Source organism: Ananas comosus, linkage group 18, assembly GCF_001540865.1.
Source record: "Ananas comosus cultivar F153 linkage group 18, ASM154086v1, whole genome shotgun sequence".
Taxonomy (NCBI): Eukaryota; Viridiplantae; Streptophyta; class Magnoliopsida; order Poales; family Bromeliaceae; genus Ananas; species Ananas comosus.
In genome coordinates, this window is record NC_033638.1 from 7,629,517 (window position 1) to 7,657,179 (window position 27,663).

The 27,663-nt window shown below is 36.8% G+C and overlaps 5 protein-coding genes across 6 annotated transcripts; 3 read left to right on the forward strand and 2 right to left on the reverse strand.

The window, feature by feature from the left end:
- LOC109724204 (DNA primase small subunit) lies at positions 108-5,658 on the forward strand. Its single transcript, XM_020252944.1, has 17 exons — positions 108-253; positions 348-488; positions 951-1,001; positions 1,098-1,273; positions 1,625-1,702; positions 1,804-1,915; positions 2,035-2,119; positions 2,205-2,256; positions 2,338-2,399; positions 2,484-2,599; positions 2,682-2,803; positions 3,487-3,555; positions 3,650-3,707; positions 3,847-3,920; positions 4,217-4,265; positions 4,402-4,481; positions 5,218-5,658. The coding sequence occupies exons 2-17, from the start codon at positions 365-367 to the stop codon at positions 5,278-5,280; spliced, it is 1,371 nt and encodes a 456-aa protein (XP_020108533.1). The 5' UTR covers positions 108-253; positions 348-364; the 3' UTR covers positions 5,281-5,658.
- On the forward strand, positions 6,469-11,740 carry LOC109724451. 2 transcript variants are annotated; one of them, XM_020253283.1, is made up of 12 exons: positions 6,469-6,764; positions 6,882-7,025; positions 7,130-7,245; positions 7,715-7,869; positions 8,242-8,330; positions 8,762-9,299; positions 9,643-9,807; positions 10,241-10,374; positions 10,486-10,565; positions 10,667-10,778; positions 11,173-11,247; positions 11,354-11,740. In XM_020253283.1, exons 1-12 carry the CDS (start codon positions 6,675-6,677, stop codon positions 11,528-11,530), a joined length of 1,875 nt encoding a protein of 624 aa, XP_020108872.1. In that variant the 5' UTR covers positions 6,469-6,674; the 3' UTR covers positions 11,531-11,740. The 2 variants fall into 2 exon arrangements, with proteins under 2 accessions (XP_020108872.1, XP_020108871.1); XM_020253282.1 differs by having other exon boundaries at positions 6,470-6,764; positions 10,235-10,374.
- On the forward strand, positions 13,401-15,461 carry LOC109723740 (pathogenesis-related protein 1-like). The gene is made up of 2 exons (XM_020252218.1): positions 13,401-13,696; positions 14,904-15,461. The coding sequence occupies exons 1-2, from the start codon at positions 13,510-13,512 to the stop codon at positions 15,197-15,199; spliced, it is 483 nt and encodes a 160-aa protein (XP_020107807.1). The 5' UTR covers positions 13,401-13,509; the 3' UTR covers positions 15,200-15,461.
- LOC109723933 (probable pectinesterase/pectinesterase inhibitor 21) lies at positions 15,770-18,172 on the reverse strand. Its single transcript, XM_020252451.1, has 3 exons — positions 17,827-18,172; positions 16,939-17,686; positions 15,770-16,781 (listed from the first exon to the last, which is right to left on the reverse strand). Exons 1-3 carry the CDS (start codon positions 18,034-18,036, stop codon positions 16,063-16,065), a joined length of 1,677 nt encoding a protein of 558 aa, XP_020108040.1. The 5' UTR covers positions 18,037-18,172; the 3' UTR covers positions 15,770-16,062.
- Positions 23,379-25,951, reverse strand: LOC109723731 (dnaJ homolog subfamily B member 7-like). Its single transcript, XM_020252200.1, is given in 7 exon segments — positions 23,379-23,540; positions 25,105-25,164; positions 25,387-25,454; positions 25,547-25,609; positions 25,612-25,623; positions 25,626-25,632; positions 25,766-25,951. Coding segments are annotated over 7 exon segments (483 nt in total). The 5' UTR covers positions 25,877-25,951.

Sequence of the window (27,663 nt, forward strand, 5' to 3'; positions counted from 1 at the left end):
CGAATATCAGGGGAAGGAGAAAACCCTAATTTCTAATTCTCTACGCCGTTCTCTCTCTAAAACCCTAATTCCCAATTTCCGGTCCACCCCTAGACCGGTCCGGTTTAGTCCCGAACCGGTTCGGTCCCGGTTTGGCGGGAAAAGCGCGCCCCTTTCCCGCCATTTTCCTGCCCCTTCCCCCCCTTATTCGGCCTCGTAGATTCGTCTCCACTACACTTCTCCTCTCAAAGAAGCCATTTTTAAGCAAATTTACGTGAGTCGAAGCATCTTTTTTTCTCATTTATTTTGATTCTTTTTGGAATGTGTTTGATCTATTTTTCTTCACTATTTTGTCGATCGGTGCGTAGGTGGATTCGGTCAAATCATGGCGAAAGAGCGGATTCCTAACGAAGGAGATGAGATGCAAATTGATGGTGGAGTTTGCGAGGAACGAGTGGCGAGAGCCATTCCCGAAGGATTCAACCCAGATTATCTCAAAATTTACTACGGTGATAATCGATGATTAGATGAAACAATCAATTTTTTCTCTTTTTTATTTTCCTGTTTTTTGACATTATTTGTACTACTTCAATGTGGATTATCTCAAAGCCTGCTACAGTGATAATCCATGAATCAATGTAATAAAACATGGGTACTTAACCCAATAGTTTGTGCACTTTCGGAAAAGAAATCCAACTGACTCATAGAGAAATGGAAGATGAGGGGAGAAAGGAATTTGATTGGTTATTTACGACAATAAGTTATCTTTTCTAGGAAAAATAATTAACAGATATGCATATCAAATCCTTAAGCTTTGACCATGCATACCTGTTATCGAGGTAAAGTAAGTGACAAGTCTCGCAATTTTGTTTTTGATTTGTGCGAGCTGCGCGAATTTGCTCATGTTGTTTTGTCTGTGTTTGCACGAAGCCACGGTTTTCTGACAGTGAATTTGTGCTAATCTGTCACAGGAAAGCTCTTCCCGTATGCCGATATGTTTAAATGGCTGTCCTACGGAAATGGTATATCACGTCTCATAACGCGAATTTAAATGACAATGCTGTTGTTTTATTGGCTGTTCTAATCTATCTTGCCACGATTTTGATTCGGTTCTGCAGATGGAAAGCATCCAGCATGCGATCACTCCTACTTTGGTCGGCGTGAATTCTCTTTTACTCTCGAGAATGACATCTACATCCGGTTCCAGTCATTTGGCAGTGCAAAGGAAATGGAAAACTCGATCAAGGAGAAGTGCCCTTTTAAGATCGACATTGGACCAGTTTATAGCGTAGATGTATGGTGGATGTGTTTTAAGCTTGAATTCTGTATGATGGAGTGCACCAATGGATGATGAATTGTTTGCAATCTATACAGTTGAGGATAATTTTTTTGGCAACAAAAGAAAAAGGACTTAATAGTAACTTATTTTTGTATTCTTTTCTTGAACAAGATGTGTTTGCTAGCTGATCAACAGTAAAAGAGTAGAGACGTCTATTTGCTGAGTGCATTCTATCCTTAGAACTTTTGAGTTTCCTTAAAACAAAAGATGTGGAAGTTCCCTTTTGTGGATTTGCTTCAACAATTTTTCCTTTAGTCATTCTACTAATCCTTCTTTTCTTTTTTTTTTCTTTTTTTTTGTTTGCAGCCTGCAAAACGGCATGCCTATGCACAAGGTGGAAATAATGTTTTTGCACCAGTAGAAAGAGAGCTTGTTTTTGACATTGTATGATCATTAGTCATTTTCCGGGATAAGAATTAGAAATAATTTACTATAAATCGAGTTTAGAAGGCCTAAATGCGCTCTATAACTTTCACACTTACCAGGATATGTCAGATTATGATGATGTTCGATACTGCTGCTCAGGAGCTGATGTCTGCCTAGAGTGCTGGCCTTTAATGACCATTGCGATCAAAGTTATTGATACTGCACTTAGAGGTTTGCTATTTTTCATTAATTTTATGAGGCAGCAATTCTTTTAATCGATTTTATTTCCTTTGTTATGAAAGAGTAAGTTTTGTTTCATTTTTTTTTTTCCTTTTGTAACAAACTTGTAGATGATTTTGGCTTCAACCATATCTTATGGGTCTACAGTGGTCGCCGTGGTGTCCATTGTTGGGTTTGCGACAGCAAAGCTAGAAGGTATTCGAGAAAAAACCATAATGTATTGTGTTTTTATTGCTAAAGTTATCTTAAGGATAATTTATTTGGAAGCAACAATTTTCAGGCTCAACAATGAGCACAGGGCGGCAGTTACTGATTACTTTCATGTTTATAAGGTGATACTTCTACCTCACAAAATATACAGTCAAAGCTTCCGATGCGCTAACTAAATGGAAGTTTTCTATCTGCTTGTTTAGGGTGGTGAAAATAGTTTGAAGAAAGTGACCTTAGCAGGACCGGTTCTCTATCCTTTTCTAGCGTATGTCTTGTCTTATTTATGCATGCATATTCAACACCTATATTTATCTGAAAATGTTATTTGGAGTATTTACTTCATTTGCAGGAGGTCGTATACAGATGTCCTTAAGTCCTTTTTTGAAGAGAAACTACTTCGTAGCCAGAACCTGCTAGCTTCTGAAGAGAGATGCCAGAAGATTTTGGGATTCATACCTGATGAATGTAAACAAACATACGAGCTAGTTGATTGTTTTTGCTTTGAAGTTCCTACTCCATTCTTCTTGATAAGTTCTTCTCTTTTCAGCTGTTGCTGCGGAGCTTCTTGACAAGTGGCAAGGAAATAGAAGATCTTCCATTTCCAAGGAAGATGTTAATGTTGTTCGATGGGACCAATTAAAGCATATGCTGCAGTCGGGAAAGCAAAAGGTGCAATTGATGGTTTGATTGTAGCTTTTGATGTATATGCCTTTACATGCAGATTCTAGGTTTCCTACGATCTCCTTTTTGCTTTATTGTCTTGCTTTTGTAGAATATACGTAAGCATATAGAGGGAGAAATCATTAAGCAATGGTTAATACATACATATAATTGGCGATATTGCTTATATTAACAATTTGTTTAGGGAGATTTGTGTTTAGGAATAACTATATTGAACTACTGGAGATTTTCTGAGAAGGATGAATTTGTCAGAAGGATGTAATATGACCTTACAGTTTGTTGAACTTTGTGGTGTATAAAAGGTATCTCTTGATGTTTTTCGATATATCAGGAGCATACAATGTGAATGGGTGAATCCAAAGCTCTATCCTCTAGGAACTATAAGATAAATGATCGAAATTCACTATTTGTACATTCTCTGTTTCATTTTAGTCTATAATGCTAAAATTGTTTCAGATTAAGTAGTATCTTTGAGATGGATAAGAGCATGGCGAGGTTATAAATTCATAAAACCAAAAGAGCATTTTCCATAGGTGTGTGAGAGAAAAACTTCAAGGATGTAGCACAATTTGTTCGCAAATTTGCAATAGAATTCTTGTTATTTATGTTTTGTTACCTTGTTGTTTTTGTTTTCTGAACTCATTCTTTTCCTTCTATTTTTGTTGTTTCAGATACAGGGGCTCCGTCGGTGTGTAGAAGAGATTGTTTTCTCATATACCTACCCTAGACTTGACATGGAGGTCTGCAGACTAATACCTTTCTCTCACATCCTTTGGCTATGTTAATTTGCTCCCTTTCCAGTTCCTTTGAAATGTTTTTTTTTTTTTCGGTCAGGTCTCGAAACACATGAATCATTTATTAAAGGCACCATTCTGTGTGCACCCTAAAACAGGTAAGAATTGAAAATGTCTGCATGGTAATTGTGAGCTGTAACAGAGTGAACAAATTTAGTTAGCTTGTTCTCAGTAGCAGTTATTGCAATGCCCTTCGCGAAGGTGATTTTATAGTGATAACCGTTTTTCCTTTTGTAGGCCGCGTTTGTGTTCCAATTGATCCAAACAACTGTGAGGATTTTGATCCAACAACAGTCCCAACCCTGTCTCATGTATACTTTTGTTTACCTTATTATAATTTCTCATATACTTAAAAAAGTACTGTCCACATGATATAGATACTAGTTATATTTTTTATCTGTTGATCTTTTTGTCTCTTTAAAATATGAGTGTCCGTTTTAATCTCTTTCATATGGAGTCCGTGCAACCAGAATTTGTTTTAATTTGTTCTCCCTGAAGCTTTTGTGGCTTATTACCGCAATAGCTCTATTTCAGAAAGAAAACATTTTATTTGCTACTCTTGTTGGTAATTGTTCGCTTACTAATGCTCTATTATGGCAATATGCAGCTTCTCGAAGAGATTAATGAGGGTTCTATGATGATGGAATCAAACAATGGTATGTAAACGGGAATAACATCTTGCTTTATTACCAGTCTAAAGTAACTTTTCTCCACTGCTATTTTTGAAGAACTGGGTTGAATGCCATTGAGCACCCATGCCTTTTTCTTTCTGTTCACTTTTTTGTATTACAGAATGGGAAAGATCGTCACTTGGGAAATCAATCGAGTTTTTCCGATCATCATTCTTGCAGCCGCTGTTGAAGTCTTGCAAAGTAAGTTGATTGCTGTTGCATTTTCAAAATTGATTTCTTTCTTAATCTCTTTGAATCAGAGACAACAATCATGGCACCCTAAAGCCTAAACTTTGATCATTGTCTCTTACGCTAACTATGTGAGGCTGCAACTAACCATATATGGATTCCATAATTTCTCACTCAGGTTCAGAAGCAGGATTCAAATTGGTTGAATTGCTTCCAGTCCAATCTATATCAACAGACTCAAAGCCACCTGAAAGATTACACCTATATGTTAATTTCTCTTAGATTTTCCTAATGATGGTCAATAGAATTGCATATTGTGATTCTTTTCAAGGATTCCTCCATTGTTATCTAACTTAGTTTTAGTTATAACCTGTCAACTTTTACTAAGTGTGCTCGTATCTGATGCACAGATTCTTAGTTATTAGATAAATAAATTCGAACCAGCAAATCAGCAAAAAATTTATAATACAAGCATCTGCTTTTGTGCTGCATACGTAAAAATGAAATCATTAATGAATTTGCTTATTCGTAGTAGCTGCTGCTGCAGCAGCAATAATTTCAAATTATTACTGTTCTTTTTGCTGTCGGTGTAAATGTATCCATTATCCCTGAAAATTGATGATTTTGTTACATGCAAAATATCTAATGTCGGCGAGGAGGATATGGAAACATCAACCTTTTTGATATGCTTATGCTTTTGATTGTGATTGTTGATGTGGTCATCTTATCTTGTTAAAACTTGACACAGGAGGAAATGGAAAGTGCATACAGTGCTAAGATCAAGCAGTCTAAGAATTCTTTGAGCTGGTAAAATGAGCATTTCAAGCTTCATGAATCATCACTGGGAAAAGTGAAGTGCCCGAAACGAAAAGATGATACAGCATGTTTTTGCGACGAGGATCAACCTTACCGATAATCTATTTAGATTATACTGTACCCTAAAAAAAACAAAGAGACTAAAACTGCTAATTCCTAATTGATGTCCTAAAGTTGTATATATTGTCACCCAGTGGGGGTGCTCTGTGTTAAACTTGTTGGTTGGTTGGAAGAAATTCTTATGTTCTATTAGGTTTTCAGTAAGCCAATGTGCTGTGTTGCAATTTTAAGGCCTAGTTTGGTACCACCACTTTTCATATTTGTATTTTTCAGCAAAAATTGTTTGTTTCAAACAGCACAATTTGGTCTCAAACCGTGTAATTGTTTCTTCTTTTGTTTTTAGCCTTCTATGTAGTATACACCACATGTGGTAGCCTTCTTAGGAGAAGAAATTTATTTTCTTCTTTCTTTTTGTTTTTCTTTCATCCTTTGCATCCCTTTTCACTACAACGCCCGCTCTCTCATCCTCTGCCTTAGTCGCAGCCACTGCTTCTGTCCCAAAGTGCTCTCTTTTTTTTTTTTTGTTGTCGTTCTTAAATTCTGCGGCACCCTCATCGATATTATTATTTATGATCACGTCTTTCAATACAGCCTTATCTTTTTAATCTGGCTTTTTTTATAAAATGACTCTTCAAAATTTTAAAATTGAAAAAATAATTCTGTCAAACTTTTATTTGAAAAAATAATCATCCTTTTGCCACATAGTCGGCACGTCAGATTTTTGTTATGAATATAGTGAATCATTCACCGTCTTCACATATATATAATGAAGGCGGTAAATCATTCACCGTCTTCATAATATATATGTAAATTTTGTTAGTTTACTAAAGGTTCAAATTTAATCTGTAAATTTTAAAAAATAATTTATTTTTGAAAAAAAAAATGCAAAACCAGTAGATCCTTTGTACAAATTGGCTCATTTTTTTTATCATATAGAAGTTGCTTTCGAAAATGGGCAAGCCCGACCCGATTCCTAGTAAAATGGATTTGGTCCGGACTCGGGCTTAGAGTGGCCCGGTTCAAACCCGACCCAATTCCACCCGCTACCAGGGATCATAAGTCCGCTTACTGGTGGTGCGCTTGTACGGATACACCGGGTGCACGTATTAATTTCCCTCTCGAGGAAGAGACCCCGTACACGAGGGTTCTGTGGAGAGGTTTTAGCTCCTCGGCGCGAAGAATCGCGGGGCGCGACTCATACGCCGCCGCTCCCTCCGCCGCTCCCAAAACCCTCTCCTTTTCCTTCACCCTAATCTCTCCTCTTCTCCTATCGTGCCCTAATCCTCTCTATTAACTCCCAATCGAGGAGAAAGGAGGAAGAGGAAGAGGATGAACTCTCCCAACATCAGAGATCTCCTCACTTCTTTTAGCCCCTCCTCGGATTTCTTCGCCATCACCTCTGGCGATGGCCGAATCAAGGTGTGACTTTACTTAACTTTTCCTTCTCAGTTTCTCCTTTATTTGGTAATTTATGAGAGAAATTTGTGAAATTGTTGGTTAATTAGGTGATAATTAGTGGGTTCTATGTTTTTTTAGATCTGGGATACTTTAAAAGGTCAGTTACAAACCCAGTTGCCGGATTTCGCGGCGTCCGGCGAGTCGGGATTGCTCTCGGAGGCGAAAAGTGGCCATCTTGCGTTGGATTACACTTGCATGAAGTGGGTGCAGTTGCAAAGCAAGGTAATTTTTTGATGGAAGCTAACGATGGGACTCTTTTTTGGAGTTTTAGGTTATGCCCATAAGGTGTTTGTGTTTGGAGCTGATGATGTTTGTGGGATTTGTAGAAGAAGAGAAAGGGTGGAGGTTCGTTGTTGGTGCTCGGGACAGGAGGCGGTGATGTTTTGGCGCTCGACGTCTCGGCGGGGCAATCGAGATGGAAAATTAATGATTGCCATCCTGGGTAAGTTGGTTAACTGCATTGAAAACCAATTAGGTTGAGTGTATGATTATATTTTGTGCTAGTTGTTTTCGCTGCTATGTGTTGCTTGCCGCTTGTAGCTGATTAGGGTTTATTACTCTCTAACGTTTGTTCAAGGTGAAAAAATGCCTTCTCAGGCTCATTTTGAGAGGAACTCAAACCAAAAGCCAATAATAGTCCTTTAATGACAACTATTTTGTAGTGCATATAGAACTGGGAAGAGCGTCTCTATCTATAGCCCGCCTACCCATGGATGTGAATGTTACTTTACAGTGAGGAGAGCCTTAATTAGTACTTATAGTGTTTTTGTCTTATAACAGAATTCTCTTGCCGATCTATGTAATTTAGTGATAAATATTAAATTAGATAAGAAAGAAAACTTCTACATTTCCACTACTTTGAGATCTTCGTGACGTGCTTTTTTGAAGTGGTGTAATGGTTTAAATTGCAGGGGTGTAACAGCCGTTTCCTTTTCTATAAACCGCTTGTGCGTCTATACAGCTGGTGTTGATGGTATGGTCTGCCAGATTGATATTTCTACAGGAAAAGTTTTGGGCAGATTTAGATTGTCTGCAAAGCCAATATCCTCGTTGTCTCTTTCTTCAGGTACTGCACTGTTCACATAATAGTTTCTAAATTTTTCCTGCTTATGCTCCCCCCCCCCTCTCTCTCTCTCTCTCTCTCCCTCGCCACCCTTGTAGGTTAATTTAGTGCTGCTTCACCTTCATTAGGTTAGGTGCCATGTAGGACAGATTTCAACACTTCTGTATATTAAGATATTTGAGATACACAGTTGTTAAATTATGCCTTTTGAATGGCCCATATCCTATTCTACGATACAGCGAACCTTCGAAATCCATTTTTCTTCATTGTGCTTTTCCGTAACGACAGAAGTTCTTTTAAGATTTCAAACTTTTAAGAACAATTTACTTTTATCTTCTGTATACTCTGGTTGACTCATGTTATTTTCTTCATTAGATGGAAAGATATTGGCCACAGCTACTGGTCAACTGAAAACTTTCGATTGTTCTAACCAAAAGAAGATTCAGAAGTTTTCTGGGCATCCGGTGCGTGCAATTTAGTGCCCTTACTTCGCCTTTTATTCTCTCTTCCTTTTTACTTATCTTAATCTTTTCTATATGCATTTATATCTAGGGTTGATTAGAAAGTTAGTTACATAAGTTTGACCTTCATTACAATTTTGTTGTCATAGTTTCAATTGTAATAATTTAGTCCCTGAAGTTTGTTCTGCATAACAGTTTAAATGTATTTGTTAATCTACCATCTATAAAGGGTGCATGTCAGTACTAAGTTAAGACTTTGCTTTCATAATTTTGAAAATCTGAGGGTGAAATTGAAATCGACCTTGAAGAACAAATTTGTTAAAAGAAATGAAACTTCTTGGATGAGTAAACTGAAATCTAAATTAAGCTTAAGGGATGAAATTGTAATTAACCGTCAATTCTATCAGCTAATCTATGATCTGTGCTCTCTTTAGGTCAGCGTAAGGTGCATGATTTTCAGCGAGGACACACAGTATATTTTATCATCTGGAGTCGGTGAGAAATACATCGCCATTTGGAAAGTCGGTGCTGTTAAAAGTGAGGGTGCGACCTGTATTCTCTCAATGGACCATCCACCTATCTTTCTGGATAGCAAGTGCATGGATACAGAGGGCAGTGATGGTGCAGGAATATATGTTTTGGCCATTTCAGAGATGGGCATATGCTATTTCTGGTATGGAAGTAGCATTGATGACTTGAGGAATAAGAAGCCTACAAAGATTATGTTATCCGAGTCTTCTCTCACAAAAGGAAATCATGGATTTGCAATTCTTGCTGCAAAAATTCAAGAAACAGGCAAACCTGCTTCTGGGCAAGTGCTTGTGGCCTGTGGCTCTGTTGTGAAGCCATCTTTTCAGAAACTGTTGGTCCAGTATGGCACGGACATAAAGTTGGAGGTGTCTCAAGTTGGGGCTCTCTTACCAGTGAGTCACTCTGCCATTCCTCACAAAGGCCAAGCCATACAAAATCAAGGTGCAACATACAATCATATTCATCCCTACCAAATCATCTATTTACATAATATACATGTATTTTGCATGCATGCATGTAAGCATGTACATACATGCAAGTAGATAATATTTTGCAGTGGTATATACGTACATATTTCTAACATAACAATGTTTTTGTAAAACCATAACCTTTTGGGTTTTGATGAGTTTCTTGGCCAACTCTGTTTGGAATTCTGTTTGCAATTCGGTTCCAGAATTTTTTTTTTGGTTGATGCATCAACAATCTCCTTCTTTGTTTCTTAGTTGTAGATGTTTTTCATCAACTCCACCTTTGCTGGAAAATGACTCGTCTTTTTCTTGAACAGTCACTGCACTCGACCGTGCAAATGCAGAAGATGCTATATTGCCTCTTCCAAAGTTGTACACTTACGACAAGAAAAGGAAACATCGTGTGACAGAACTAACTGCAGATACTGAGATTACGATGGCTGATGACAGTTATGATAAAACCTTGCCTGTAGATAAGAGTGGTAAGTATTCTTCTCATGAATGGTAAACTTTTCTTGATATTGTTTTCCTGATCACTAGCATATAGATTAAAAGAAGTGTAGATAGAAACTCAACAATATGTTTTCATACAATTTCGTGTTTATAGATGGGCCTTTTTACTTTTGGGTATAAAAGGGCTAAATGTATGTCATTACATGATACTGTTCAATACGGTGTTCTCGACTATTCCGTAATCTAATTGAATATTCACTTAATGGAATATTCTATAGCTATTTTGATGGAAACTTCCAATGCTAACAAAACTTGACAAAATTTCTGGAGTAATGAAAGGTTTTGTACAATCAAAATGCGTCTATGCTCTAGTGAAGGTTTTTATGGTGTTACCTCTTAACGGTTAAACTTGCCTCTGTAGTTCATCTTTTTGCTGAATATTGCTGGCTTATTTAGCGACAGTGCAAAGAATGGAGGAAGATGCAATTTGCATTGAAGATAGGATGAGGGAGTTGGGGCTTCTTAGTACCAGTTCTTATCTAGAGAAGTATCATGATAGCACCATATCACTAGATGACGACACCCCAGCAAAGAAGGTTTTTATTTTGTGATTGTGATTCCTGTCAAATGTTCTTTTCAAGCAAAAATTAACTTACTTTTGCAGTTAAGTCAACAGAAGTTTCTAACCCTCATTGCTCTATTGGTAGATAAGGGCGCATATCTTGTCTATGAGTCACGATGATGCTTGTAAGTTTTTGGAAACCTTGGTGTCAGCATGGAAAACAAGGTATGCTGATTTCTACTTGCACATTTGCCCCTGTATTTCAGTTGTTCTTGGTGATGCAGTGGGGACTGGAACCAAATTTTTGTGCCATTTTTCTTCTTCAGGTCAAAGTCGGCAAAGCATATTCTACCTTGGATATATTGGTTACTAGCCATCCATGGTCGCTTTATCTCATCGCAAGAGTTATCTTCACAAATATTAGATAGTTTGCGGAAGGTACATTTAGAACTTAATGTATTCTCTAATGCTGATGATCATGGTTATACATCAACTTGTGTTAGCTCTCCCAATTTCATTGTATTGTTGTTTAATATTCGTTCCATAAGCTTAATAGGACTTTGGACATCAAAGTAGAATAAAAGGAGTCTTTAGGAGAGTTAAAGACAGAATAGGGGAGCTTAGCGGCATAATAAGGTGCAGTTACTATCCAAAAAATGAGAGAAATCACAATTCCGTTTTGCATTTGGCACAAACTAGTTCTCAGACAAATAAATAGGAAAAAGAAAACCCAATTCTTAAATACGAAATAGTAAATAAGGAGTGTTTTGTATGACAATCCTTAGCTTTTTGGTGTGCAATGTCTTATGGTTTCTTTTTTCTCCGCTCCCAGATGATTTCAGTAAAATGTGCAGCTACCGAAGAATTATGCAAGCTATCTGGCCGTCTTCAGCTAATTACGGCCCAGGTTCTGATGGATTGAAATTTTTATTTTTTGAAAATTTTTCCTATACAAATTAAATCTACTGAAGCTTATCACTTACATGTTAATATCTTGATCTCCTCTTTACCAGATCGATAAGGCCGGTAGTAATGTTATCATACCGCCATTGGGTGATATGAAGCCTAAAGAAGGTGAAGATGAAGGAGATGATGAAGAGGATGAGGAAATCGATGAAATCGTTTACGGGGAAGAAGATGATGCATCTGAAAGTAGTGGCGACGATTCTGAAGAGCGTATGCAGTCATAGATAGTATTTTTGACAGTTTTATTTGTTCGTGTTCTTTACATCAATTATTTTTCTGCGAAATTGATGTAAAATTAGTTGGTTCAATCCCTGAGGTTTTAAGGGCATTTTAAACCATCTTTGTATGCTTTGTATCACGAATATTTCTACCCTTTTTGTGACATTTTTGTGTTATTTACTAATTTAATGGAGAGGTAAAAAAAATTTATATCACTTTAGGCTAGTTCCGTAGGGCTATAAATGTGCAGTAATGAATAAGTTAAAATGCGAATATTTGAGCTTATATATAGAGAGGGATAAGTTGGAATATTATTATAGCAAATGAGTGTTTTTGCCATCAATTTATTTTCAATAATGAAATTTTTAAATTGATAATTGGTATTGTTGGATATAATTTATGTCATTTAAAATATTTAGAAATTTAATTTTATTATTTTTTTGATATTATTTTTTTTATTCATGAAATGGATATAAAAATGAATGGCTGCTGCCTCCTAGTGCTTAAGAATGGAGAGGCGGATGGAGACGCGGAGAAATACTAAACTTCAGGTTGTGGAGAGGTGGATGGAGACGTGGAGAAAAATACTCAATTTTAGGTTGAGACGGAAATGGAGAGGTGAGAAGATATTTACAGGTGCAAAAGGGTATATTTAAAAAATGTTGATAAATTATAAGGAAGTTCACTTCTCTTTCCTATAATATTTTTGTACAGCTAGAAATTCTATATGCATTTGATTCATGTTACGTAGTATTATAGATTATTTCGACATAATTAGATATCTAAGATTTCTGAATTAAATTACTATTAATATTGTATTACCGCGCTTGATTTTATACAGTAATATAATATCGGATTATAGTGTATATAGAATTATTATGTTTGATTTATTTTATAAAATTCAGTAATATTATCAATAAAATATAGACTATTTCAAAATTATCTACATGGGCGTATTTGGCAAACTTTTTTTTTCTTATAAATACTAATTTTTTACTAGATTTTATTTTAAAATAATTTAAATTTAAAATTTAAAATTTTAAAATATAAATGTGAAATTTAAAAAATTAAATTTAAAAGTTAGAATTTAATTTTAAATTTTAAATTTTAAATTTAAATCAAAAATTTTAAAAGTGACATATTGAAAGGATTTGGGAGGGGGTTGAAGGGATAAATTTATAATTTTATATAATATGCAAGATTATCAGTCATTAGTAATACAAGATATTCATCCCCCGTTTGGTAATATTTTGGAGTAATTCTATACCATTTATAATGCTACATTACTTACCAGATTACAAACTGTGTGAACCAAATATTTAATAATCTTAGCAAAATTATCTGTAATCCTTACAAGATAATCTGAATCAAATACGTCCTGAAAAGATCCCAGTAATATTTCAAAATTTTGGCAATTTACTGACCGTCTCTAGTGCAAGTGACAAAGGGCTTGATGGTTGGTATCTGAGGTCCCAAATTCGAATTCTAGTTGATTCGCATTTCTAACTAAATTTACTGATAGCATGCTACCTATCTCTCTCAAAAAAAAAAAAAAAAGAAAAAAAAAGGGGGGGAATTTGAGCATTATAGAGTCACTCTCGATTACTCGTCATCCGCTTTGACAATCTTCACCTACTTTCCCTTCTAGATAGTAGATAGCAAGCAATCTTTGACCACCACTCACACAAAATTAATGCCAACAAAAAGATGGTTATAGCCGAGTCAGTATGTTAGCCAAAGAGACCGTCCAAATGAAGAAAAAAATGTGAACGCTTCCACACCTTTGAGACCCACCTACCATCATTTATTTATTACACCCACCTACCATGCTTACAATCCACTAAACTAACCATCTATATAAACCCCTCCTCACTTCACTAAAAATCCCATCCCTTCGTATACAAGCTAACTACAAACTCTCTAAAGAGTACTATATAGTTTCCATAGCAAGAGATTAATTTAGCTAAGGAATTTATAAGCAACAATGAGTTCTCCTGCAAGCTGGAACCTTGAGATCGAGTCCCCGGTCGCGGCGCCGCGCCTGTTCCGTGCCGCGGTCCTCGACTGGCACAACCTCGCCCCGAAGCTCGCCCCGGAGATCGTCGTGAGCGCCGCTCCGATCGAAGGCAACGGCGACGTCGGAAGTGTGAGACAGTTCAACTTCTCCCCAGGTACTCATATACAAGAGCTTGCATGCTAAGAACACTGCAGTAGTTATAATATTATACGTACATAGAGCCATGTATATATGTTCATGCATGTTTCTGTACACAGATCGTAATTAATGAATCTGATCAGATTGAGTCAAAACTCTGATATTAGTAATTCAGAACTGTACGTATATTAATATTATTATTCTCTGATATATTATAAAGGGTCAATTGTTTATATATTTCTGAAAAAAATTTGACTTTCTGATTTACTCTTCTTAGAAGGCTAATATTGAAAATATTTTTTTTTACATTCCAACATATTTCAAATATATCTCTAGAGTTAAATTCTGTTAATGAACTATTAGTAATAATTGTTATCTGTATAAAATTGCTATTTTACCTTTTCAAATATACATTTCCATCATCATCGATTTTTCTTATTTATCTTTAAATTTAGAGTGAAAAGGATATTTTAATTTTTTTAATTTTAATATATATTTAACTTATATTTAATCTAAATTAACTTAACGAGTGATAACTGTAGTGGTGTTTTGAAATAACGGAGAAATATAGGAGGCCGGATATATTGGAAAGAAAAAAAAAATAAATGAGATATTTTTGAAATTTAAAAAAATGTATAGATGATTATTTTTATTATTAAAATAAAATATTTTTATTTTAAGTGGACTGATTCATATCGGGACGAATTGTTGCGTAATCGCTCACGTGCCATTACGTGAAAATTACTTTATTAGCACTTTTATTATTGTACCAAATATATATATAATATATAGACAAAATACTCAAATCAGAACAAGTCAAAAGCAACGTTTTTAATTAAAAAATGTTACTGTTCCGACCAAAATTTTACTGCTTCAACAAATGGTGGTACATATTCTTAGACCCGGTTATCATATTTAATATACACAAATCACATACAATAAATTCGATCAATTTTAGCTATAGTTATAGAGAGCAAATTCAATATACAAGCCTTTTTCCAGTAATATTAGAACTGCTAATTAATATCAACTCCCCTTATGTTAATTCGCTCGCCTAATTAATGAGTGATTCTCTTATTATGGTTCGGTTTAGATGGTTACTTAATTATACTTCAACTATTTTAGATTGGATTAATGAATGATACAGATAAAATATATAGTACTACTAATTAATGTTATTATTATTATATATTATTAACGCATGGTCACTCTTTAATTTGTAGCACTGCCCTTCGCGTACACGAAGGAGCGCCTGGACTACGTAGACCACGCCAAGTACGAGACCAAGCAAACCCTGATCGAGGGCGGCGGCATCGGCGTCAAGCTCGAGTCCGCGTCGTCCCACATCAAGTTCGAGCCCGCGAGCAACGGCGGCTGCGTCTGCAAGGTCGTCGCGACCTACAAGCTCCTCCCGGGCGCCACCGTCGGCGACGAGGTCGCCAAGGCCAAGGACTCCATCACCAAGATCGTCAAAACTGCTGAGGCATATCTCCTCGCCAACCCAGATGCTTACGTGTAATCTGTTTAATATTGTAGCTATGGCTGCTGCTGCTGCTGCCGCTGCTGATACGACTACTATATATTTGAGGTGTGTGGTCAATTGTTATAGTAAAATAAGTTGGAATAATAAGTGTGTTAAGGAAATTGTTTGTGTGTGAGAGAGAGAAGTGAGTATATATGTACGAGTGTTTTGGGGCTTGTTTTGCGCTCTACCGAGAAAGCTTGTATTAGCTCTTTGTGTGATTGAGTATTAATAAATAACGTTATTTATTAAAATATAAGTTATGAAAAGTTTAATTTATGCGTTTATTTAAAAAAAAAAAAGAAAAAAGAAATAGCTCAATAATATGTTCACTTTGTCCCAATAAGAACTCCTCTCACATTATAAGAAACGAAGGTTCAACATAATGTTTTTAAAAAATGGCTACTAAAAAATAATATGAATTTAGGATCAGATTCAGAATAACGAACTAACACATTAAATGCTCACGTAATGTTTTTTTTTTTCCCAAAAAAGATTAATTAAAAATATCATAAATTTAGAATCGGATTCAGAATAACTAAATCTCTCTCTCTCTCCTATTTCATATTGTCAGAGAAATTAGCCGCAGGCTTAATTAAATATATAGAAATCACAAATTATGTAAATCCAACATCCCCTTACTTTAAACAAAAAAAAAATAAAATAAAAAATAAAATAAAAAATTACACAACCATCTCACCTGCAAAGTTTCCCCTCCCCCATTTGCTTCCTTTTCACCTTCCCCCACATCAAATCAATCAAATCGAATCAGACCGAACTGAACTGAATTCGAGCTCGAATCCCAACCCGAATCCGAAATTGAAATCGCGGGTCAAATTCTAAATTTTTAAAATTTTGGTTTAGTGGGTCCGGGTGGGCTGGGACTGGGGCAGCAGGCCGGGGATGTAGGGCACCCCGGTCCTGGGGATCCAGCGGTGGCCTTGCAGGAAGTGCTCGACGGTGAACTTCTGCGCGTGCTCGTAGCTCACCTTCTTGACCCCCTTCCACGTGGCGCGCGCGCTGGTGTCGGAGCCTGGGCCCCTGTTGTCCACCTCGGTGTAGAAGCAGGTGCGCAGCCCGTAGTCCCCGAGCCACGGCAGCCAGCCCACGGGGTTGATGAGGTCGTCCAGCTGGCACTGGATGTAGAAGGTCCTGGAATACTCCTTCCACGGCCGGCCGAGGTACGTCGGGATCCGGGCCTTGACGGGCTCGAAGCTGGGGTCGGCGGTGACGGTGCAGTTGTGCAGGATGATCCCCCCCGCGGAGCGCTTCTCCTTGCGGCCCTGCGCGGTGACGATGTTCTGCTGGTTGTCGAGCGGGCGGCGGACGAGGATGAGGCAGTTCTGGAGCACCACCTGCGCGTTGCCGAAGATGAAGTCGATCGTGCCCGTGACGGTGCAGTCGCGGTAGAACTGGCGGTAGGCGTGCGTGTAGAGCGTGTCCTGGTAGCCGTCGAACTGGCACTGGTAGAACACCGACAGGTCGCTCTGCACCCGCAGCGCCACCGCCTGGTGGTTCTCCGCGCCCGCCGAGTTCTCGAACCCCAGGTCGCGGGCGAAGAACCCGTTGCCCACCACGGCTGCAGATCCCAATCCAATCCAATCCAATCCAATCCGTCAGAATTAGTACAATAAATTCAGAAAAAAAATATAATATGCTGCCGACCGGCATATTTTAAAAAATTTATTGCAGCAGACATGGAGAGATATATATATATATAGTTAGGTTGCGCTTACTGAAGGTGGCGGTGTCCTTGGTGGTGATGTTCTGCCGGAAGTTGCGGTTTCCGGTGACCCGCGTCTTCGTGGGGCCGTCACCGTACATGACGACGTTCGTCAAGTCCCGGTCGACCGTGACGTACTCGCTGTACACCCCTTCCTTCACGTAGATCACGAACGCCTCCTCGCTCTTCTTCGGCACCGTCGCGAGCGCCTCCGTGATCGTCTTGAAGTCGCCGGAGCCGTCCTGCGCCACCGTCACGTTCGGCTTCAGCTGCAGCGGCCCCGCCTGCAGCAGCCGCCTCTTCCCGGCCGAGACCCACTCCGGAACGGCCGCCTCGCCCTCGCCGTCGGCCTCGAGCAGCCGCCGGCTCATGAAGGGGATGTTCATGCTGCCGATGGTGTTCGAGAACTCGTCGACGATCGCGAGGATGTTCGCGGTGAGCTCGGAGGCGCTCTTCAGCGCCTTGCTCATCGACTGCGCCGCGTCGGTGGTGGTGTTCTCGAAGCCGTCGAGGCAGGTGTCCTGGTAGGTCAGCACGGCCGACAGCCACGTCTTGAGGTCGTCGACGGCCCGCTGGAAGTTGGACATCTCGAAGCCGCCGAGCTGGTCGAAGGACGTCTTCAGGTCCTCCACCGCGTACTCGAGGAGCTCCCGGCAGTTCTGGAGCGCCCCCGACGTTCTCTTGTCGTGCGCGAGCTCAGCCAGCGTCTCCGAGTGGTTGAACGCCTGCTGCACGCGCTCCGTCGTCACCTTAAAGATCGCCTGGTGCACGTACACACACGCACGCATGCAAAATATATATTGAAATTAGAGGACGATGAAAACTTACAAACTGAATAGCCAACGTATTCAACATATAATAATCTAAATAGAGAGTTATGCGAATATTGCACTCGACGAACCTTGGCGAGCTCGGTGGGGCTCGTCTGCTGGTAGTCGGTCGGCCTACAAAACTCCTTGATCGCCTTCACCGACGTCGTCATGTGCGGCTCCGACTTCGCATTGCTACTGCCGCCGCCGCTGCGGTGCGTGACAACGACGGCGACCGAGGCCACGACGGCCACGAGGAGGACGGCGGAGCCGCCGATCACGGCGTACTTCTTATTCCCCATGGTTATTATTATTACAATTTATTGTTTTTGTAAAGTCCCCTACCCAAGCAAGATAGGGGGGAGTGGGGGGTGGGGGGAATGTTTTATTACAGTAATGGAGTATTGAGGGGATGACCACAAAGGGTCTTATGGTAATGAAGAGCATTAGTGGGAATGGTGGGGTTAAATAGAGGTGGAGAAGAAGATCAAAATAGGAGGTTGGGGAGGGAATAGTGGCGAGGTAGAGGGACAACCATAAGAAAAAATAGAGAGCGTGAGCGCTTCTAGCCTAGTTTTGTCCCTGTTCAAAGGGTTGTGGCTAATTTTGGTTGAACACACGGTTTTCATATATAATAATAAGTGTAGTGAATTAGGATGGAAATCCCCAGTTTTGAGTACAAAATTTGATGGTAGAAGAAATATACAGAATTTATCTAAATTATAAATTATTTTAAATCGACTATCGAATTTTTCAAATCTTAATTTTACTATTTTATTTGAGTCACTCAATATTATTTTGGCTTTAGAATTTAAGATAATTATTTTAATAAATTTATAGTTGTAAGAATTTTATGAAGTATACCAATAAAGTTTGTAAAGATCAACTATGTATTCAAAACTTACAGCCAAAGTGTCGTTGATTGAATTTAAATCAAATAAATTGGAATGTAGGATAATAAATTAAAATTTTCAAAGATTGAATGGCCAACTAAAAATGATTTATACTTTAGATAATGTTCTATATTTTTTACCAAATTTTAAAATTCTATACAACCAGCCCAAAATACTTAAGCTCAGTTATTATTATTAGCATGTATGCCTCATATAAACCGATCGAAATCAGTTCCAGTATCTCACCCGATGTGGAACTATTGGGCGTTACAAACTCCCCCTATTTAGACCCTGACGTTCTCGTCGGGTCCAAACCAGAACGTCAGGGTTCAAACCAGATCACAGACAGATCAGATGATGTGAGATTCTAGAGGTGGCTCCCACCTAACTCGTTGGAGTAGCACTTTGCCCCGCATAGCACTTAGCTCTCACACTTTCGGTTGGTATTCGGCTCTGATACCAATTGCAACGACCCGACCCGCTAGCAATAATAACTCGTTGGGCCCAAACCATCGGCCCAAAATGCTTAAGTCCAGTTATTATTACTAGCGTGTAGGCCTTATATAAATCGATCGAAATCAGTATCCCACCCGATGTGGGACTATTGGGGACATTACAGTTTGCCAGCATGCACGACCCGACACGACTTTTCAATTTTTTTTCTCTTTAAAATATTTTAAGTTATTTTCTCTCAATTATAATTAAAATTATCAAAAATTTATTATCTATTTACTAAATAACTAATAATTACTTTATAAGATAATATCAAAAAAATAAAATAACATTAAAAAAAATAAAATTTAAAATAAAAAAAACGGCTCGCGGCACGGCCTACTCTAGGCCAAGCCCTGTGCCCACTACTAGGCCAGCAAAAGACGGCTCAGCACGTCATAGGTCGAATCAGGGCTGCGTCTACTGGGCCGTCTATATGGGTTGTGCTCATAACGCAAAAATTTTGATCTAGAACTTCTGCATTAAAGGGTTTGTGCAGTTGAAGCTCATCTAATACTCTTCAGATCGTTTGGTTAGATATAATAATAAATACAGTGTAACTAGAGATGTATGCAGTTAAAAATACAGCAATTACAATTACATGCATCATGTTTGGTTGAATGTAGTAACAAGCGCTGTAATTATAAATAATTTGTTTGGTTGTATGTAGTTGAGAAATAATTTTTAAAATTTTATCATTATATATATATAATGATATAATGATAAAATAACCAAAAAATGTAAAAAAAAAATGTTTTTTGTTTAAAAAATATTTAAAAAGGTAAGATTATCTTTTATTTAAAATTACACTTTTCAATTGGTGCAGTTGGAACTACGGCCAATTTGGGCGTAGTTCTAACTGCTACAGTTGGACCTCTTCCTGTAGTTCCTACCGTAGCAGTTAAAGTTAAATATATCAAACCAAATACTGAATTTATATTTGTATACAGTTACAACTATTATCCAGTTACAATTATATTTAACGAAACGATCACCCAGTCAAAAAAGACCGGTACAAAAATATTTCAACTGTAAAATATATATCATAACTGACCCGCCGAATCTTAAACCATTTACAGCGTTGGTATGGGTGGCACTCGCACGAGCCAATCACAAGCTTAGAACACAGCTGCAGTTGCACCACAGATCCATTTTTGGACAAACACTTTTTTTGGACCCACCCCAGCCCACTTGTGAGAACGGCAAGAGGACAAATCATATAAGGTCGAAAAAAAGCAATTCGATCGTACGTGGAAAGCAGCGTTAGGCTTGTATTTAATAGGGAAAACTTCAAAAAAACCCCATGTGGTTTCACACTTTTGCATTTTAGTACCCTGTAGTTTGAAGTGTATCAAATTAGTACCCTGTGGTTTCACACTTTATCACTTTAGTACCTTATGATTTAAAAAACTATAGGGTACTAACTTGATACAAAATTAAAACCACAGGGTACTAAAGTGATAAAGTGCAAAATCACGGGGTACTAACTTGATACGCTTTAAACCACAGGGTACTTAAGTGATAAAGTGAGAAACCACGGGGTACTAACTTGATACATTTTAAACCACAGGGTACTAAAGTGAAAAAGTGTGAAACTACAAGGGAGGTTTTTGAAGTTTTTCCTATTTAATAACACAAAATAAAATAGAATTCTACAACATGCACGTCTGAAAACCATTTTTTCATTTTTCTTAACTAGTCGCATCGCCTTTTTTTATTTTTTATAAAATTTTCTTAAAAATAAATAAAATTTTAGCACTCTTTATAAAGAATTTTAAGAATTATAATTTTTTTTTTATTATAGGTTTAGTATTTCTCACAAGCCAAATACTATATTTCAGAATCTCTAATATTTAATTAGGTTTATGTCAAAAATTACACCTTCTGTGAATAATAAGACGAGGCTGAGCGCACTAGATAGATGTATTGGAGAAGATGTTAGAGACGAATGAAAAAAAAAAAGGTTAAAGATAAAGGTTAAAGACCAATTCTATAATTAATTCTAAAAATTAACGATAAAAAAAATTGGGGCCAAAATAAAAAAAAAAAAAAAAAGAAGGTGGATTTTTCTCAATCTTTATTTCACGTGTTACATCACATAACNCCAATAGTGCATTTAATCATTTTATAAATGATTGTACGTTGTTAGTTCGATTAGGACATAATTAGCACGCTATCATTGGGAACCAAAAATATCCCTACAACCCCCTAAGTCGAAAATATCTAAAATATTGGAGTCACACAGATAATATATTATTTTCCACTAATCAAATTATATTATTTTTTTAATTTATTTATTCCATATTTTAATTATATTTTTTTAAAAAATAAATATAATTAACTGGACATAAACGTTATAATTATAACTTGTTACATTGTAAATTTTTTTACTATAATAAATAGAAGAATTAAAAATTATTGGCCCGCAAAATATTAATGAGAAAGATGACAAAAATAACTTTGTCATCTTTACTTTTCACTAAGACTACCCCATTTACGTATTAATCGAAAATTGAAAGCATGACACAGCATATAGCATTTTTCGCATAAACAAAAAAAAGATTAATTTTATACAGATTTCTTCAAATATAGTAAATTGTAAATATATTTCTATAAAATTCAACTATTATATATTGTTCCTATAAAAATCTTAATATTTTCAAATATGTCCCTACTGTTAAAATTCATTAGAAAACTTTAGTTAATCACAGGTTAGATGTTTAACTCTAACTAATTTATGAGATAACTTGATATTTTTGTCTTTTTTATATTATACTATTGTGACTTTTGAAGAGATATATTTGTGATGACAAAATTGACATTTTACTTAAAATATAAAGAGGAATATGTATTTAAAAATATTAGAATTTTTAAAGGAATAACATATAAAAGTTGATCTTTGTAGAAATATGTTTACAATTCATTACATTTGTAGGAACATGAATGCATTTAACCCGACAAAAAAATTATTTTCTTATTAGTGCACTCTTTTTATCAGTAATAAGACATACTTTGCGCGGTCAAGTAAAAGCTTAATATTTTTGCTCCAGCTTTTATTAGCTCAATAGTATTAGGACTGAACATAATAGCTAACGAGCTCATAATAGTAACACTCACTTGATCAAGATTTTTTTTTTTTTCAAAAAAAGGTGCAACTAAAGAAATATATATTCTTTGTAAAATTCTTTCTCATATTTTCTTTCTCAAAAATAAAATTTTACCCATACACCATAAAACTAAAAATCAGCTTTTTAATTATATTTAAAATTATTAATTACTTTGTCTATCAGACGCTCCGAGCAATTGCACTCGTATCATGATGAAAGGCTAAATCGCATTTTTAGTCCCCAAACATTAAAGTGCGTGACACTATAGTATTCAAATTTTAGTTTATTTATTTCTAGCTCAAACTTTGTAATCTATTACAATAAAATTTCATAATCCAATTTAAATAATTAAATAACAATATATCACAAATACAATATTAATATGATAATATTATAACCAATAATAATATAATAATTTCTAAAATATTATATTATTATCACATCAGTAAAATATCATAATAAAAAATTGAACTGCAAAATTTAATTATTTATATAATTTAAAAACTTTAGATCATAATATATAAGCATTATGTAAAGTTAAAGTTTGAGGACCAAAAAGCACAAATTAGGCTTAAGAAAAGAACCTCATTGATGGACCCTACCGCCCCAAGGACAGTAACGGAAACACTAATTAATATATAAAATTTATCTAAACTATTGACCATTTTAATTTTACTAGCAGATTTTTTTTAAATTCTAATTATATTTCGATTCTTCAATTCGTCGAATTTGAACCTGAACCGATCAACACCACTCTCAACTTAAAAATTTAAATACATCATTTATTTTCACAAATTTAATACATTTCACATAATAATAATTTAATTAATTTAAGTTCCAAAGTTAAAAATGCTTTAGCTGACTTAGCCAACTTAAATCAAATAATTTAAAAGACTTTGATAGTTAAATTTAAAATTCTGAAAAATTAAACCATAGAATTAAAATAGTTCGTACTCCAGATAAATTAGAAAAGCTATTACAAAAAAAAAAAAGGAAAAAAAAAAGACACTAAGCACGATCCAACGGCTGAGAGAATAAAAAAAAAAAAGAGAGAGAAATTAATGGATCAAATTAGAAACACGACCAATGTTAATTTTCCGCTTCCCCTCCCCTTCCCACAGAGTTTTTTTTGGGAGCACACGGAGAAGGAGATCAGCGCCGCGCCTGGGGATAAGGAGCGACACGTGTCCTGCGGTGGGCATCGGACGGCCCTCGTCGCGCGTCTCCGTGGGCCCCGCCGTAGCCGTTGCTCGCCCCGTCGCCGCTGATGATCTCCTCCAGCATCTTCTGCAGATCCTCCAGCGTATCCGGCGTCTGCCCATTTTTTTTTTTTTTAACAAAAAGAAAAAAAAAATTAAATTTCGATTAATTAATTAATTAATTAATTTCCCGGCCAAAAAGTAAAAGCGTGCTACTTTTCAATTTTACGGTTTTGCCCCTAGTAGCCTTGCGACTTCGGACAAATCATTGTGTCTACTTGTCCCATCACCAGAGGAAGCGCTTTAAATTTTCCAAAAATATTATATTTTACTAAATTATTTACAGTTATACAAAAACTAATTTAAATCTAAAAAATTAATAATATGTATTGTAAAAATTTTATTAGCAATAGCATACAAACTCAGCTTCGTAAAGAAAATATTTTGAACACTTAAAAAAGCATAATGTGGTACAGCAAAGAGTAGAATTATCTCCTTTCGTACAACAATCACTATAAAATATTAGAAAACTTTGGCTACAGTTATTACAGCTATTTTAGAATATCAAACAAAAGTTAAAAAAAAAAACATTTGCTTGCTCACAATAATTCTATTTTGATTGGTTCGTGCCTTCGCTTTAATCATGAAATATTGCATTGTACACCCTTAAATAAATTATAAATTTTATATCTTGCTTATTTAAAAGCTAATTATTTTTTATAATACCCAAAACTCCAAAAAATAATAACAATAATAACTCTTCCTACAGGATGTCTGTAGACGCAGCATATTTCACACTACAGCATTTTTCACTTTAAAAAATATGGAAAAACTTCAAAAAAAAACCTCCTGTAGTTTCGTAATTTCTCACTTTGCCCCCTATAGTTTAAAATGTATCAATTTGCCTCCCTGTGGTTTCGTTTTTATCTTTTCGATTGTTTTTTCGTTAATATTTCGTTAAATTATATATAAAAAACTTCATATACCCATCTAGATTTATCAAACATTCACTTTAGTACCCTTTAATTTTAATTTTATTACTGATTTAAAAAAAATAATAATAAAATTGATAAGAAAAAGAGAAAAACAAAACCACAGGGAGGGCAAATTGACACATTTTAAACGACAGAGGGGCAAAGTGAGAAACTACGAAACCACAGGGGGGTTTTTTAAGTTTTCCCAAAAAATATTATTATATATTGTATAAAATTGACACTTTTCATCCTAAAATTTACAAAGAATTTTTAAAAAATTAGTTTAAAAAATTTTAGAAAAGGGCTTAGACTAGATAAAATTTTTGAATAAATGAAGTGCAAGATGTCCACCTAGTCTAGAGATATTACAGATCTCATTGCTCTTTCACTCTAATGAGTCATATAAATTTTACATTCTATTCGTCTAAAAATTAAAATTTTTTTAATAATTTTATCAATTATTTTATAATACTAAAAATTTAAAAAATTTAAATTTTTTAAAGTTCTGATAAGATTCATATCCTAACTTGGCGACGGAAAGTAAAAATCAGGTTGAAGTAGATTTCTGAGTGAAATAAACACAAAAATATATATAAATTATTTCCTAAAAATAAACAAGGAATACAAGATAAACCCCCTACACCCGGTGCACGCAAGTTTTTCCAATGGTAAGTCTCGGAGAGAAAATCGGATCGGGTGGCATACCTCATTTTTCACGCTATCCATCATCACCAACATCTCTTGCATGAAGTCCGTGAAATCCTGACCGTCCAAAACAACATTACATGACCAAATAAAAAAAATAAAAAAAAAACACAATAAAAATCTCCCCCCCCCCCCCCCCACACCAACTTATTACAAAACAAAACCAAAAAATACTAATATTCCCGAAAATGCAACCAAAAAAAAAAGGAAAAAGAAAAAGAAAAAGAAAAAGAAAAAGAAATTAATTGTGAGAGAAATTAACGAATATCGCGCCTGACGCTGGTCGTCGCCATCCAAGGGGTCGAAGATCCCCGCGTCGTACATCGCCGCGTTCCCCTTTGTCGGAAGAACTACCACACACACCGCACACCATGTATAATAACCCGTTAGCCGCCGTTACCAAGAAAACGGCAACTCGTATCGGCGTCGGAAGTGCACTCACCGGAATACGCCTCCTGATCCGCTGGAACCCGCCGCTTCGCCTCCGCCGCCCGCGTCGGATCTTCGCCCACCGATCCGGTGCCACTTCTACGCTCCCCCCGCACAAAAAACACACAACCCCGGAAAAATCACCAAAAATCCCCAAAAATTATACCTCAAAAATCCGAGAACGGGGGAGAGAGTGAGAGAGGGGGGGGGGGGGGGGGGGGGGGGGGAGTACCAGGGCGAGCTTGCGGTACGCGGAGCGGATGTCGGCGCCGGAGGCGTTCTTGCGGATCCCGAGGAGGGAGTAGTAGCAGGATCCGTTGGATCCGCCCCCGTCGCCGTCCATCGCCGCGGGATCGAACGGTGGGGATCGCCGCAGGAGCCTCGATCGCGATCCCGATGAGGACGCAGAGGAGGAGGAGGGAACTGCCACTGGTTTTGGGCTTATTTACGAAAAGGGGATTCCGCTACGCACGTGGTCTGGTTCAGGAGGTGGTGTCGTGTCGGGAAACGGCAGTTGAGGTCGACTCGATCCGAGACTTTTGACCTAATTATTTAAAAATAAATTACCACGTGTATATATATATATATATATATATAAAATATTTTTTTTCTAAAATTTAATAAAATTTAATTAGAAAATAATTAATAAGACTAAAGAAAAAAAGACTTTTTGAAAAAATTATTAAAAATACTATTTCGTAAGAGCTTAATTTTTTTGTGTAGTGCTAGAATGAATTATATAATTATATTATTAGTTTTTGTTAGCAGAAGACGTCCTACGTTATATTTGGTTCAGATGCCAGACAAAAATGTAAACTGACAGGTGGAGAAATATCTAATATTATATATATATAATACGTAGACCGAAGTTCTAATTCAATCCAAAAGCTGAAACGGATATGTAGAGAAAAACACTGACTTCTAAGTTGTATCTAATACGAAACTAATATTCTTTAACAATAGAAATGTGGGTTAAGAATAATAACTAGGCATGCTAATCAAATTTTATTTGGAACTAAACGCGTGAAGTTTCAAAATTTCGAGTCACATACTGCTGTTTGAGGACTAAAATAAAACTCATAGCCAAACAACGCGAGCAGTAGATTACGAGGCCCGACCCGCTCGCATCAAATAAATTGGTCTCGAGCCTAATTCTAAAACTCTTGGCCTAAGCCGGTAAAATTTGAATAGCTGTCGGGCTCGGTTGGACTGAGCCTTTCTCAGTTGAAGTAAGCCCAACCTCCATAACAAGTTGGAATAAAGTGGTTATATTTGTCGCGTGTTTAGCCCGGCATCTGGTTCTACTTACAACATCAGCTTTTTGTCTTTGTGAATAACAAAAATAACTCTGTTACCAGCAATTCTCCTTTCTGTTCAAATAATTTGAAGAATCACAGTGCTTCTAGGAAACTAGTCCAAACAATAATAAAGCAGAGTATCGTCGAGCTCGCTCGCTATCAAAACTATGATATGTTTATTTTATCGAAACCATCCACTGAGGACTCTCACCAGTTACTGGAAATCAGCATCGCTCGCCTAGCAATGAGAACGGTTGCACGGGGGGTCGACTGTGGGCACGATAACTGGTACACCAGAGATCTGTCCTTCTCAGTCCTCTTGTATTAGGGAAAGGTCCTCTCAATGCTCTACCGCCCGCACCGGATATGGGCCGAACTGTCTCACGACGTTCTAAACACAGCTCACGTACCACCTTAATGGGCGAACAAAATGGACAGTTCAAGCGATTATTCCGTGTTTGATGTGCACATTTCCGCCTTGATGTCAAAAATGGGCCTAACTAAAAATGGGCTTCAGCTATGTATTCTTGTTTTTATTTTTCTATTAGTTGATTAGGATTAGGCCTAATTGAGTTCAATTTGGGCCTTCGTATGTCACATATTGGATTTGGTGGTGCCTAAATAACACACTATTGATCAAAATATAAGTATAATTATGCGCCAGTGCAACCAACCGTCCCTAGAGCAAGTGGCAAAAGGCTTAGTGGTTGATACTCGAGACTCAAGTTTGAATCCAAGTTGATTCACATTTCTAGCTAAGTTTATTTCTAAATGAAATAAACGAAACGGGTAGCGTGCTATCTCTCAAAAAAAATTATGCTCAAGTGCAACT